The 13,771-nt window shown below is 40.5% G+C and overlaps 1 protein-coding gene across 3 annotated transcripts in view; it reads right to left on the minus strand.

The window, feature by feature from the left end:
- zeb1.S (zinc finger E-box binding homeobox 1 S homeolog) overlaps positions 1–13,353 on the minus strand; it is an 80,085-nt gene extending 66,732 nt beyond the window's left edge. Inside the window, exon 1 of one of the 3 annotated variants that reach the window (XM_041567223.1) lies at positions 13,230–13,353. In XM_041567223.1, the coding sequence (XP_041423157.1) occupies positions 13,230–13,287 (58 nt within the window). In that variant the 5' untranslated portion in view covers positions 13,288–13,353. Of the gene's footprint in view, positions 1–11,056; positions 11,350–13,229 lie in introns of those variants that run through there. The other 2 variants (XM_041567224.1, NM_001095710.2) reach the window with 2 other exon arrangements.
- Positions 13,354–13,771: the final 418 nt, after the last annotated feature.

Raw genomic sequence — 13,771 nt, forward strand, 5'->3', positions numbered from 1 at the left:
CCCAATTTAACTATGTAACTATGTAACTATGTAACTATGTAAGGCTACTAATGTATTGTTATTGCTACTTTATATTACTCATCGTTCTATTCAGACCTCTCCTATTCATATTCCAGCTCCTTATGCAAATCAGTGCATGGTTGCTAGGGGAATTTGGGCCCTAGCAACCAGTTTGCTGAAATTGCAAACTGGAGAGCTGCTAAATAATCTAAATAACGAAAAAAAATAATAACAAATAATAAAAACCAACTGCAAATTGTCTCAGAATATCACTCTCTACATTAAACTAAAACTCTCTACATCAAACTAAAAGTTAAACTCAAAGATGAACAACCCCTTTGAGGTAAAGAGATACAAATTACTTTAATACCTTCAATTTGGAAAACCCCAGGTCCCAAGTATTCCGGATATTGGGTCCCATACCTGTATATTAAAATAGGCATACTGGGTAGATCGCAATGCAAATGTAATAATTTGGAGAGAAAAAAGAAAAATCAAAACATAAAAAAAAACCCAACAAAAAAACCCCAAAAAACTTTTCACTTAATGACTGAAAGGGTCACATAAATTTGGGTTACCCCACAATGCTTTAAACTCTTGGGATTCCCCAAAACAGATTTAACCTGCAGTGACAGCAGAAGAATGGGTGGGGGCTTCCCCTGTGTAAGCACTTGATCTGCATACTGCTCGATTATAAAAAAAAAACAAAAAAAAAACTGGTGCAGTAATATTTATTAGAAAGGAGTCGTTTTTGAGGGGGGGGGGGACCGGCTTGCCATGGATTTGCCTTTTAAAATAACATACCCCCAGCTGTCCCATTTTAAGAGGGACAGTCCCTCTTTTGACAGCTCAACCTGCAGTCCCTCATTTGTACTGGAAAGTCCCATTTTTCTCTGCACTGAACAGCCAGAAAAAGAAACAAAGTTTCTAACTTAATTAGATTTTGGCAGAGAGCCCAGAACAGCCACAGCAGAAGATAAGATACTTTTGTAACAATTTCTAGATAAGCAAACAATTAATTGTAACAATATAAGATAACAGGTCCCTTGGGAGAAGTTAGACTCACAGCTTAAAGGGCAATTCACCCTCGTTAGCAAAACTGTAATAACTGGAAAAAAAACCACAGAAAAATGTTCAAATTTTCATAACCTGTCAAATTTTTTTTTAAATGAACATGGTAATTAGGGGGTGTGGTCACAAATAATGGGTGTCATCAAAAAAAGTTACCGCACTACGCGCTGCAGCTTTTTTGTCCCTCTTTTTACTTCCAAAATGTTGGGAGCTATGAAAATAAAATTAATTTGCATATTAAAATTTGAGGGGCTGGGGAATAAAAATTGCAATCTGAAAAAAAAAAAAAAAAAAGTGTTGCTTTTAGCAGTCCGGTACTTTGACGTCACATGACTTTCAGGGTTCGTATTCGGTTCAGTTAGGCATAAAGATCCAAAACCTGGACTAGGGTTATCCCTACTATACATTCAACCAAAATAAATCTGCTTGTAGCATACGAATGCAATTTAAAGTTTTAGTGCACATGTGACTTCCTATAAAAGTTTGCGATGGTGACTAGGAAGTGCCATAATGTTTATATGTTCATACAGTATAAAGTCAGGTCCATCACCAGATTTTCATGGTGAGAAAACCATTTTTTTTTTTAAAAAAATGTTTTCTTCGTTTATGTCTTTCATGTAATTGGTTCTGATTGCAGCTTGGCTCATGCACTGCAAATAATTATGGTTTATCATCATCATTTATTTATATAGCGCCGACAAGATACATCATATTTTCATTTCAGCCATGAAAAACCTTGTACCAACAGGACGTCTCCATCAACCAATCAACAACCTGTTTTTAATTTCATTTTATTTGCACCCAGTAGAAAAAAAATAAATGCAATGGATAAGCTTTCCCATTTGAGGAAAGATGAATCCGGAGAACAATGGCTGGGAGCAGTGATTGGGCGCAGCATCGAGACCGGAGTAAGCTGGATAAAGAGTGAGCGCAGCAGATGGTTCTCTAGACCTGGATGAGATCAGAATTCACAATACAATGTAATGAGTTTAACTGAAGAGAGTGACTTGACAGCCTGCAGCACAAACATCCCACAGCCGTGCTCTCTCCCCTCCATTTGCCTAATGGCCATGAAACAAAGCTCGGCCAAGGACCGGCCTATTTTTTTTAAAAATATAAAATAACCTGTAAGGCTGACTTGTGCTACATTGTTTCAAGAGACAGAACCAGCAGTGCAGAAAAATACAGTTAGAACTACACTTTCAACGATATTAAAAAAATGCTTAAAAACCATGTTAAAAAAAAAAAAGTTTATTGGAAAGTTGCATTAAGTTACATTATCTTTTATTAAGCAACAGTTTTATATTCCATTTAAGCAACGATCGCTTATCGAATACTGCATCCGTAATTCTGTAATGGCAAAAGAAAAAGCACCACCCCTGCCCGCGCAATGACTCATTCCAACAGAGCAATGCAACAACAGATCCAAAAAGACCCGTCCACTTTTCATACTTATTGAACGCGTCATGTGATATAAATGATTCAGCAAAAAAAATAAAAAATCCATACACTTCCGCAGTAATTATTTTTATATTGTAACACAGATGTGACACAGTGCATAGCTGGCACAACTTATTAGAGGAAAGTACATTGAACATGATGGAATAAACGCTGTATTTGCCGTAAGGGGCCTTCCAGCAGGCAAACAGTTAAACACCTTTCTACCGCTCTGCTAAAAATAGCGAATTATAAAGGCTTGAAAAGTCTGTATTTCCTTTTCTGACTAACCAGAAACCCAAAATGTGTTTACACTTTACTCACTAGCTGGATATGTCTCCCTACACTGCCCACAGAAAATCCACAGATGGTGGTGACAGTTTGATGCAGAACATCTTTTAGGGGGATCCTTTTGCTCAATCTTTCAAAACCACCAGAAACCTTGTCTCTCTACGAGCAGGAATTCTGCCAAACTCCGTTATTTTGTTAGATTTCGTATGTGCTGGAGTTATTTGAGTGAGCTTGAATTCCCATTGCTAGGAAAGGGAGTGTAATATCCAAATAAAGGTATGAGATCGGTTATCCAGAAACCCGTTATCCAGAAAGTTCAGAATTACAGAAAGGCAGTCTCCCATAGACGCCATTATAATAAAAAAAAAGGTAATTTTTAAAAATGATTTCCTTTTTCTCTGTAATAATAAAATAGTAGCTTGTACTTGATCCAAATTAGGACATAATTAATCCTTATTGGAAGCAGAACCAGCCTATTGGGTTTATTTAATGTTTACATGATTTTCTAGTAGACTAAAGGTGGCCGATATAAGCTGCAAGACAGACCGAAATCGCCGGATCTCTATGTGTATGGTCATCTTTAAGGTATGAAGATCCAAATTACGAAAAGATCCGTTATTAGAAAAACACCAGGTCCCGAGCATTCTGGATAATAAATCCCATACCTGTATATAAAACTCTAACCCTAGCACTCAGAGTTAACTGCAATTGCCACATACATTTTTAATCAGCCATATGTGATTTTCCAGGGCCCTGAGCAAACGAAATGTATATATAATAAAACATGATGCCACATACAATGGCCCTACCAATCTCGAACCCCTGCCTATAGTATTATGTTATGTTTATATATGCAGAGCAGGGATGCCCTGAATCCAGGATTCGGCCGAATCCTAGCCTTTTATCAGCAGAATTCAGCTGAATCCAAGAGCCTGGCCAAACCGAATATGAACCCTACAAAAAACGTAAAAAGAAAAAAAGAATTCACCAAATGTCCATTGCCAATGGTGATTTTTTTAAATTTGGTTTGGTATTCGTCCAGATCCAGTGTGAATGATTCGGCTGAATCCAGAATTAAAACGTTTGGTGCATCCCTAATCAGAACTGCTTTAATGTTTCAATCGTCTCACTGGAAGCCACCCTTAGAAATTTGTGATTGGACCACAGCATACCACCTAAATGGGACCCCACTAGGAAATAAACAACCCCAATGAAACATTGTTCCAATAGAAAGATAAAATTATAATAAAAGCAAAAACATGAATATGGTTATGTTGTAGAACTCCAGCTTTGTCCGATGGTGGACCCCCTGTTCTGGTGGGCCCTAGGTTGGAGACCATTTTGCCCAACACATACCATTAATTTGCACATTGAATGGTGCAATGCTGCACAGAAAGGTGCATCACAGTAAAGTAGCAATAATATAATCCATACCTGAGCATAGCAGGGAAAATCCACAGCTCAGTCATTAAGTCCAGTCCCCCCAATGCCAGTTACTAGGGAAGGATACTGGAAATGGCATAGCTGGATGTGAACCCAAACAAGCGCTGGAGGAGTTTCCTAGAGTTTCACTGCGAGCGTTTAAACCAATAAGCCCCATCCCACAGGAAGATGCAGCAGGCGAAATACAACAGCTCTGGGAGAAAATTAAACTCCCAACCCCATGCGCCCCCCTGGCTATTTTTAATGTTCCCTCTGCTCTCACTCTCAAGTTATTTGCTATTTTTGGAGCCCAAGACGAGCAAGTGGAATCTGGACCGCGCTGAACTGAGTAAGGTTTGGGCGACCCACTTGAGGGAGCAAGTGAGACAAAACCAGTAAATAAAAAAAAAAAGTTCTACGGCCCCTTAAAAAAACAGAGTGTTGGTGAGCACCATATTTATTATCATCGTAAACTGGGATATCATACAGAAGCTAAAAAGCAACATTGAACTATTTACCAATTATCACTAATAACTAGGGATGCACAAAATCCAGGATTCAGCCTTTTTCAACAAGATTAGGATTCGGCCGAATTCAATCCAAACTTGCATATGCAAATTAGGGAAATTGCTTGACTTTTTTTTACAAAACAATGAAGTAAAAAATGACTTCCCCTTACCACCCCTAATTTGCATATGCAAATTAGGTTTTGGTTTGGTATTCGGCCAAATCTTTCGCAAAGTATTCGGGGGTTCGGCCTAATCCAAAATAGTGGATTCGGTGCATCCCTACCCTACTAATGACGGCATTAATACCCAGTGATCTCTTAAGCACTTCAATGGCGCGTCTTAAGCAAGAGAAGATAAGGACAGTTTTCACTTGTCATCAGCAGTTTAGAGGTTAGAAGGGTACTTAATGCCTAAACTAACCTTTGCAATTTTTATTTATAGCATTAACACAGCAGCCCTATATATTCTGCGTTACTCCCAATGTACATTCCTCATGTGCTATGCTTTATTTCCCCATATCCAAGCAACATGATCATGCCCTGATTAAAGCTTAAAGCCTTAAAGTTAACTTTTAGTATATTGTAGAATGGCAAATTATAAGCCATTTTTCAATTGGGTTCATTATTTATTTTTTATAGTTTAATTATTTGCCTTCTTCTGCCAATTCTTTCCAGTAGGGATGCACCGAATCCAGGATTCAATTTGGGATTCGGTCGAATCCTTCTGCCAGGCTGAACCCGAATCCTAATTTGCATATGCAAATTAGGGGTGGGGAGGGAAATCACGTGACTTTTTGTCACGTGTAAGTAAAAAAAAATCCCATTCCCACCCCTAATTTGCATATGCAAATTAGGATTCTGGGGTTCTGCTGAATTCAAAATAGTGGATTCAGTGCATGACTACTTTCCAGCTTTCAAATGGGGGTCACTGACCCCATCTAAAAAACAAATCAGTCTACAAGTTTATGGTTCTTGCTCATCTTTCTATCCAGGCCTCTCTCCTACTCATATTCCAGTCACTTCAAATCTGTGCATGGTTGCTAGAGTCATTTGGACCCTAGCAACCAGATTGGTGAAATTGCAAAGTGGAAAGTGGCTGAATAAACAGCCAAATAACTCAAAAACCACAAATAATAAAAATGAAAACCAATTGCAAATTGTCTCTGAATAGCACTTTCTATATCATACTAAACATTAATTTAAAGTTGAACAACCCATTTAAGCACAAGGGAACTTCTAACTGAGCTTGTTCTTCACCCTCAGCTCAGGCAAGGATACAGCCTTGTACATCAGCTGCCTGCAATATGTAAAAGCCCCCACACCAGCTGAAACAGTAGAATGTGGCTAAACAAATCACCTAGACTTCAGGGGTTTCCCCAGCCTCTCTTACCAAACATTCGATCTGTTCTATGCAGGGTTGCTGCTGCCTGCACTGACAGTAAACTGGGCTCATTCAGAAACTTGAAGGCATCAGTCTCAATTCTCAGTACAAGTGTGTTCGGTCTATGTATGACTTGATCCTGACCCAATTCAGAAGGCTCACATACCTCCCAAATGTCCAGTTCTTCTCGGGACAGTCCAGATTTTGACAGTTCAACCCACATTTCAAGTCCCGAATTTTTACTGAAATGTCCCGGCTTCCTCTTTCATCTCATGCACTGAACAGCCAGAAAAAGACTCAAGAGTTTCTAAAACGTAATTGGCTTTTGGCAGAAAGCCCAGAATATGTGACAGCTGCACTTTGTTAAAAAAAAGTATCTATTTAAGATAAGTAAAGAAACAATTGTACCAATTTAAGATAAGCAGGTCTCTTGGGGAAACTGGCTTGCAGCTTAAAGGGCAATTCACCTTTAACTGTAATGTGTTCAAACTTTCATAACCTGCAAAATGTTGTAAAATGAACATGGTAATTAAAGGTTGTGGCCGCAAAAAACGAGCGTGGTCAAAAAGGTTCCAGCGCGGCAAATCTTTTTGTCTCTCTTTCTGTTTCCAAAATGTTAAGAGGTATGGGTTCGCAAGTCATTTTTGACTAATCCACAGACCAGAACATAATCCCCTAATGCTGCCGGTTCTTTGGGTCAGTGTGCAACATTACACCGGCCTCCAGAGCCAATATCAAGGTCCAAATTAGGAACAGAATCCCTCTTATAGTGCTTATAGTAAGGCCCAACTGCAAATCAGCAGCATGTCGTACTATAGCAGTGCACCTCTGAGTTGCATGACCTTTACAAGAGCACTAGGCCTGGAGCTCGATTAGCTCTATAATGTCACTGAGCTCCTCTGCTACTTGTCACCTCCTTATTATAAACAACAAGGTGTACTTTACATGAGTGTGTAAACTGCAAGTACAACCACCTCTGTTTCATGTCCCATCGACTTACTTAAATAGAAGTCGGGTGAAGTAGTGCACTTTATGTACATAACACGAATCTCTCTCTCCGACGAGTGTATTAGCATAGCTGGCCTACAAGCTTGTTGAGCCTGGAATGTTCACTTAAGCCTGAATTCCTCAATTCCCCAATTGAAAGTATTGAGAGAAACCATGATACAAAGGGGAGGGGGGGGAGCTGAGGAAGCTACAGCAAAGAATGCGGTTATCCCTCTGTCACCAGCACCTGACATCCTGTCACTTGTTAACACCTTCCAGTTAACGGTGGTTCACCTTTAAAGGAGAAGGAAAGCTACTGAGGCATGTTATTGCCATTAAATTAGCTGCAATAGTGCAAGCTAGAATGCTATATTTATTCTGTAGAATGTTTTACCCTAAAAGCATAAAAAGCTCTAGAAGCTCTCTGTTCGTTTAGGATAGCAGCTGCAGTATTAGCTTGGTGTGACATCACTTCCTGCCTGAGCCTCTCTCAGTTCACTATAGCTCTCGGCTCAGATTACAGCAGAGAAGGGGAGCAAACTGAGCATGCTCACGCCTGGGGCAAAGAGGTTTAAACTGAAAACAGGAAGTCTGATACAGAAGCCCATGAGTACACAATAGAAGGAAATAAATGCTGTGTTTCTTTTCACAGGGGACTCAGAGCAGCATTACATTGAGGGTTTACTGGTGTATTTATATAGACCTTTCTGATAAGGCTTACTTAGTTTTAACCTTTCCTTCACCTTTTAGTATGTTACAGAATGGCCAATTCTACACCACTTTTCAATTAGGCCTCATTATTTAATTCTAATATTTTTAAATGATTTGCCTTCTTCGTCTGACTCTTTCCAGCTTTCAAATGGGGGGTCACTGACCCCATCTAAAAAAAAAAGAAAAAAAAGAAAGGCTACACATTTATTGCTACTGCTACTTTTTATTCTTTATCTTTCTATTCAGGCCTCTCCTATTCATGTTCCAGTCTCGTATTCAAATTAGTGCATGGTTGCTAGGGTAATGCGGACCCTAGCAACCAGATGACTGAAAATACAAACTGCAGAGCTGCTGAATAAAAAGCTAAATAACTCACAAAAACACAAATAATAAAAGATGAAAACCGATTGCAAAATGTCTCAGAATATCACTCTCTACATCATACTAACAGTTAACTCAGAGTTGAAGAACCCCTTTAAAGGGCATACAAACCCAAATATAAACCTTTGTCCGATGAAAGTAAATATGATTGATCATTCTGAGCAAATTTTCAACATAAATTATCATATCATAAAAGATTTTATTGTTATCAGCAAATATCTTTGCTACTGAATGTGGTATCCATGGATATTCTTTGCCCTGCTGAATTTTTATAAAAACAATGTAGCAGACCTGCCTTGTCTGGCGGAGGGCTGAAGTCTATTATATGTTATGTCTATTATGTTGCAAAAAATGAAAGATTCTCATTTCAACTGCAATTACATATCAAAGGATGAATAGTTTTTATATCAATGTATCTTGGAAAGTTGCCTTAGAAGGACATCCTCTTTCATTTTTATTTTGGAGTTTAAATCGCCTCTAAATTTGGGAATGCGGGAAAACTGCAGAGCTAGCATTTTGAGTGTTAATCAAAAATTAAAGAATGCTTTATAATCATAACTGTATACATTTATATGCCAGTATAAACCCAACTCCCCCAGTCGCTGGTGTTAAAAAAGCATTACGGTAATTAAAGGGGAAGCATGAATGCATAACATAATAAATGCTATGGTTATTGACAGAGTAACAACAATAGTGTTATTATATTCTGTAATTGATACTATAATCTCATGTGTCAGTGCAGAATAACGAATAATAAAAGTCATGATGTCATATGAGGGCAATAGAGAGAGATTATGACAGATATACAGATAAAGCACAAGTGATGTCACTGCTCTAATGTTTAAGGAATAATGGGTGCCCCAGCTGACATATATAAAGGATATGAGAAGTCACCTTGACCTCTACATGAGACCCTCGGAACTTATCTCCAACTACAGAAACCTATTACTGATTCTGTGTTTTTAAGTTATCCATATCTATCCCTCGTGCTCTGATTTAATTCCCCTAACAACTCATCAATCCCCCTACCACGGCCACAGGCTGATGTCGCTGATCATTTACAATACAGGAGATTTATGACACGCGTAAAAACCAAACATGGCTATGGACAAATCGACAGATCTGTATTTACATATTCGGTGATTGCGAAGAGGGTGCCATTCAAATGGGTGTTGGGGTGAGGTGTGTGTAACTAAAATATTACCTATATTGTTTTCTTGATTTGTTTAGCGATTTATCTTCAAGTATATATATCATATAGCTGCACAGATAAGCCACATATTATTAGCGATGCACCAAATCCACTATTTTGGATTGGGCCGAACACCCGAATTCTTCGCGAAAGCTTCGGCCGAATACTGAACCAAATCATGCAAATTAGGGGTGGGAAGGGAAAAACATTTTTACTTCCTTGTTTTGTGACATCCCCATCCCTAATTTGCATATGCAAATTATGATTCTGTTTCGGTTCGGCTGGGCAAAGGATTCGGCCGAATCCTGCTGAAAAAGGCCGAATCCTGGCAGAATCCTGAACCAAATCTTGGATTCAGTGCATCCCTACATATTATTATTATTATTATTATTATTATTATTATTAACAGTTGACGGTTTCTATTAATAGCGGTGGAAACTTTTACGTCTCTGCTATTGTGGACATGCATCTCCCAGCATTCCTTGCAGCAGCTGTCAGGGGATGCTGGTAGTTGTAGTTCACCCCCTGAACAGTTGAAAATTGAAGATCTCCAGCTCAGCAACACCTCACCCACTGAATGACATTTTAGAAAGGCGAAACAGCAAGTCCTTCTAAAGAGTCAACTCCACCCCCGCAGTATCAGCTCAGACCTGTCATTGCAATCAATGGACAGCAGAGCACTGAATTCTATACTGTAAATATATACTGTATATCCTGATGTGTATATATAAGGGATATACACCCAGCACACCTTACCAAGAAATCTCTCTTCAATACCCAGCATGCAGGATTATTATAGGTGTAAATAAAACAGTAGCACTAATGAGGCTTTAGAATAGCCTTAAAACGGAGCGCAATACATACAGTTTGCAGCTTTGGCCAAAATGCTTTTAATTAGTTTACAGGCTGTCAACTTCCATTACTAGCCCGGCAGCCCCCTCACCACCCCACATGTATTCGGCTACCTTTACTGCAATGTGCCCGAAGGCATCTTTAACCAGCCACGTTTGAAGCAGCTGTTGCAGAACTAGAGTTCCCATCCTGTTTCTAACCAAGCATGATGGGAAATGTAGTTCTGCCACAGCAAAGAAGAGGAGGATGGGGCACAAACAATATAAAATACGGTTCAGTTTTAGTTCACGCCACCAGGGATGAGGTCACTGCTTCAACGTGTCAGTCGTCCGAAGCAACATGCGGCTCGCACCCCCATTATTCCTCCCATATAACAGCAGTTATGCATGCACAATAACGTTGTTGGAAATAATAAGAAAACCTTAAAAATAATCATATTTTAAAATACATATAAAATTTAAAAAAAACATATCTGGTGGAGACCCCACCGCCCCCACACTGTGCAGGAAAATAAAACTGCAGGATGACGCCTCTCCATTATAAGCACGGAAAATACCTGTAACGAGATTTACCCACCCAGCCCCCACGTCGTGCACCTTTGTTTTCTGGGTGGGTGGCATAATGCAGATTGCAGGCGGCGAAACGCGTGATCATCAGATTCTCACTCACTTTTTTTTTTTTTTAAAGCATTAAACAGGAGGTAAAATAAACCCTTGACAGAGGTAAATCAATGCTTCCCCGGAGGACGGAGGCAGCAGACAGGAGTGGGGGGGGGTGGTGAGAAGCACGCAGGAGAAACGCTAAACACCATTTTTTTTTCTACCTGCACAAGTTGCCATTTGCTGCAGCAGCACACGGGAGGCTCTGATTCCCTGCCGACACCAACAGGCTCTCACGAATCCGACGACGTTGGAACATTAATTTTTTTTTTTTATTGCCATATAGTGGAATGTATCCCCTTTAAACAGAGAGCGAGGAATACATCTATATCCACGTCCCTTCCCCTGCTCAGGTATAAACATGTTTACTGCCTCCTTAGCGGCTGACACAGGCACATGTCACATGCATGTCGTCAGCAAGAAGAAATGCCTCTAATTACCCAAATGGGCGAATCAAAACCCCCCAAACCTTACCTTGCGCTAAGCACCCTGACAGAGGGTCTTAATTCTCAGGAAAACAAAAACATGTTTCCTTAGTCCAGTCCAGCGCCCAATCAGCTCATCATCATACTCCCATTAAAGTGCAAGCAGCAGGAAAGCGTTAAATTAACTGCGCTGGATGTTTCCAAAACTGGGAAGGGAGGGGGGTTTATAGGTTTGTCATCTAAAAATGAAAAATGCCTTCCTACTACTATAGTCCAAGGCAGGAAGTCCCCAACACAAAACCTCTTATACATAAAATGTGCCAGAGAAAAGAGAGGGGGGGGGAAGGTTACAAAATTTCAGCAGCATACAGTACAGGGGGGTATTACAAAAACAAGAGGTTTTTCTCTGCCCCCCTTTTCCTTGATCTATATTTTCCTTGACCTGAAATATCTTTATTATTAACCCCATGTATACCGTGATACTGAAGTCTGCAACCTAATCCAGCGCCTGTTCTGCGCTGCTGTTAAGACCCTGGTATTAAAACTCCCATTTCTTCAAATAACTCATGGGAAGCAGAAGGGAAGAATGGGAAGGGGGGGAAGTTGGCAGATGAGGAGGAATAAAGGGTTAGAGAGTGTGAAATGTAAATGTTATCCTTATATAGGCTGCAGCAGTTGCTGGACAGAGAATTAAGTGAGATGGGGGGGGATCACTTTTACAGACGCCATCCCCTTAAAAGATATACAGGTACCTCTCGAGGGGAGGAAAAAAAATGGGAGGATTATACAACACTAATAAAAAAAAACTTAAGCCATTCCCCAGACTACCGCACCCACTTCTTCACCATCATCATCATCATCATCATCACCAATTTCATCCTCCACCCCCGCCAGATGGGAAAACACCCTCCTAAAAAACCTTCTTCACATTATAACAAGTTTTAACTTTTATTCCTATAAACCAGCGATAACGCATACAAAGAAAAACAAGGAAATAAAAATAAAAAAAACAGATTAAATGGGGGTTAAAAGGGTAACTTCAAGTATTCAGAACAATGTAAAAATAATAAAGTTGTTAAAAATTAAAAAAAAAGTTTATATTGTCCAAAAAAAATAAATGTTCAGATGTTGCCTTTAACCCCTTGTGCAACACACACACCCCTAATAAAATCCCTTTAAAGCTCTGCAGTGGCTCCTCTGCAACAAGGTAAAGGGGTTGTACCAATGAATGAAGGAGGGGGGGCTTAGAAGAGGGGAATCCAGAAATAAACATGTTTATTATTAATAATAATAATAATAATAATAAATAATAATAACCAGGTTTGTAAATGTAACACACACACAGAGAATCAATAAGACTGCATCGCAGCAGAACACAAACACTGGCCCCGACCCCCCTCCTTTCTGGCTCCAGTCTGATCACCCAGGTAACAAGTCCAAGAGAGATAATAAGTAGCAAAGTTCTGAGACAAACCAGCAATTGCGTTCTTTAGGGAAGAACGAGGAACCCCCCTCTTTCCTAGCCATGGGCTGTGCCAGTGCGAGACGCGTTGCTCAAACAGCCCTCCGGCAGGGAAAGGGTATTTTTAAGGTGGGGGGGAAGAGGAAGTTTGGAGTTGGTATAAAAATAAGCCATAAAGAGTAGAGTTGATGAAGAATGGATAAAAGTGAGAGGGGGAATGAGGCCCCATAGACTGGCATGAGAGGGGATGCGAATAACGGTGCAGAGAACCGCTAGGCGGAGGAGGAGCAGCCTGAGCCTGAGCAGCAGCAGCAGGTAATGTAACGGTACAGCCCCGGCCCTAGCCCACCCCCATAGCTTGGTCTCTGCCAGGGCAATGCTGATACTCTTCACAGAGCAGGACCCCACCAACTATCCCAAATAGGGGAGACCCCCGCAGTTCGGGCTCACCGTCATTCCGCTTGGGGTTCGCCTGTTTTCTGCGCTTACACCTGGGGCCATCCGCCATGATCCTCTCGCTCTTGTGTCTAAATGCTCCGAGTCACCTCCCTCCCCCGCCCCTCCTCTGCCCCCCACCTCTTCCCTCCCCTCCCTGCCTGTTCTCTCACTCGTACCCCCCTCCCATCTCCTGCCCGCACCTGGTTTACGACACTTTTCTGGTTTACGACATTACCTCAGTCCCTTCTTCTCCACCTCAGCGCTGGGGGAGGATGGGGGGCGGCTGTTAGTTCTTGCTGAGCAGTGGGATACGGGGAGGGGGTCGGCATTGGAGCTCAGGTGGGGAGTCTCTTGTATCTCTATGTACAGCCTGTCTGGAGCACTCACACTAATCACTGGCTCTGCCCTGTACAACAGGGGACCAGACCTAATGTGGCACTTCTATACAACTATGCAACATATATACTATATATAACCTTATAATAAACAAAACTCATGAATGTCTTATAAATTATATCCTTATAAACGGCTCTTGGTGATGTCATCAGTTATTA

This window comes from Xenopus laevis, chromosome 6S (genome assembly GCF_017654675.1).
Source record: "Xenopus laevis strain J_2021 chromosome 6S, Xenopus_laevis_v10.1, whole genome shotgun sequence".
Taxonomy (NCBI): Eukaryota; Metazoa; Chordata; class Amphibia; order Anura; family Pipidae; genus Xenopus; species Xenopus laevis.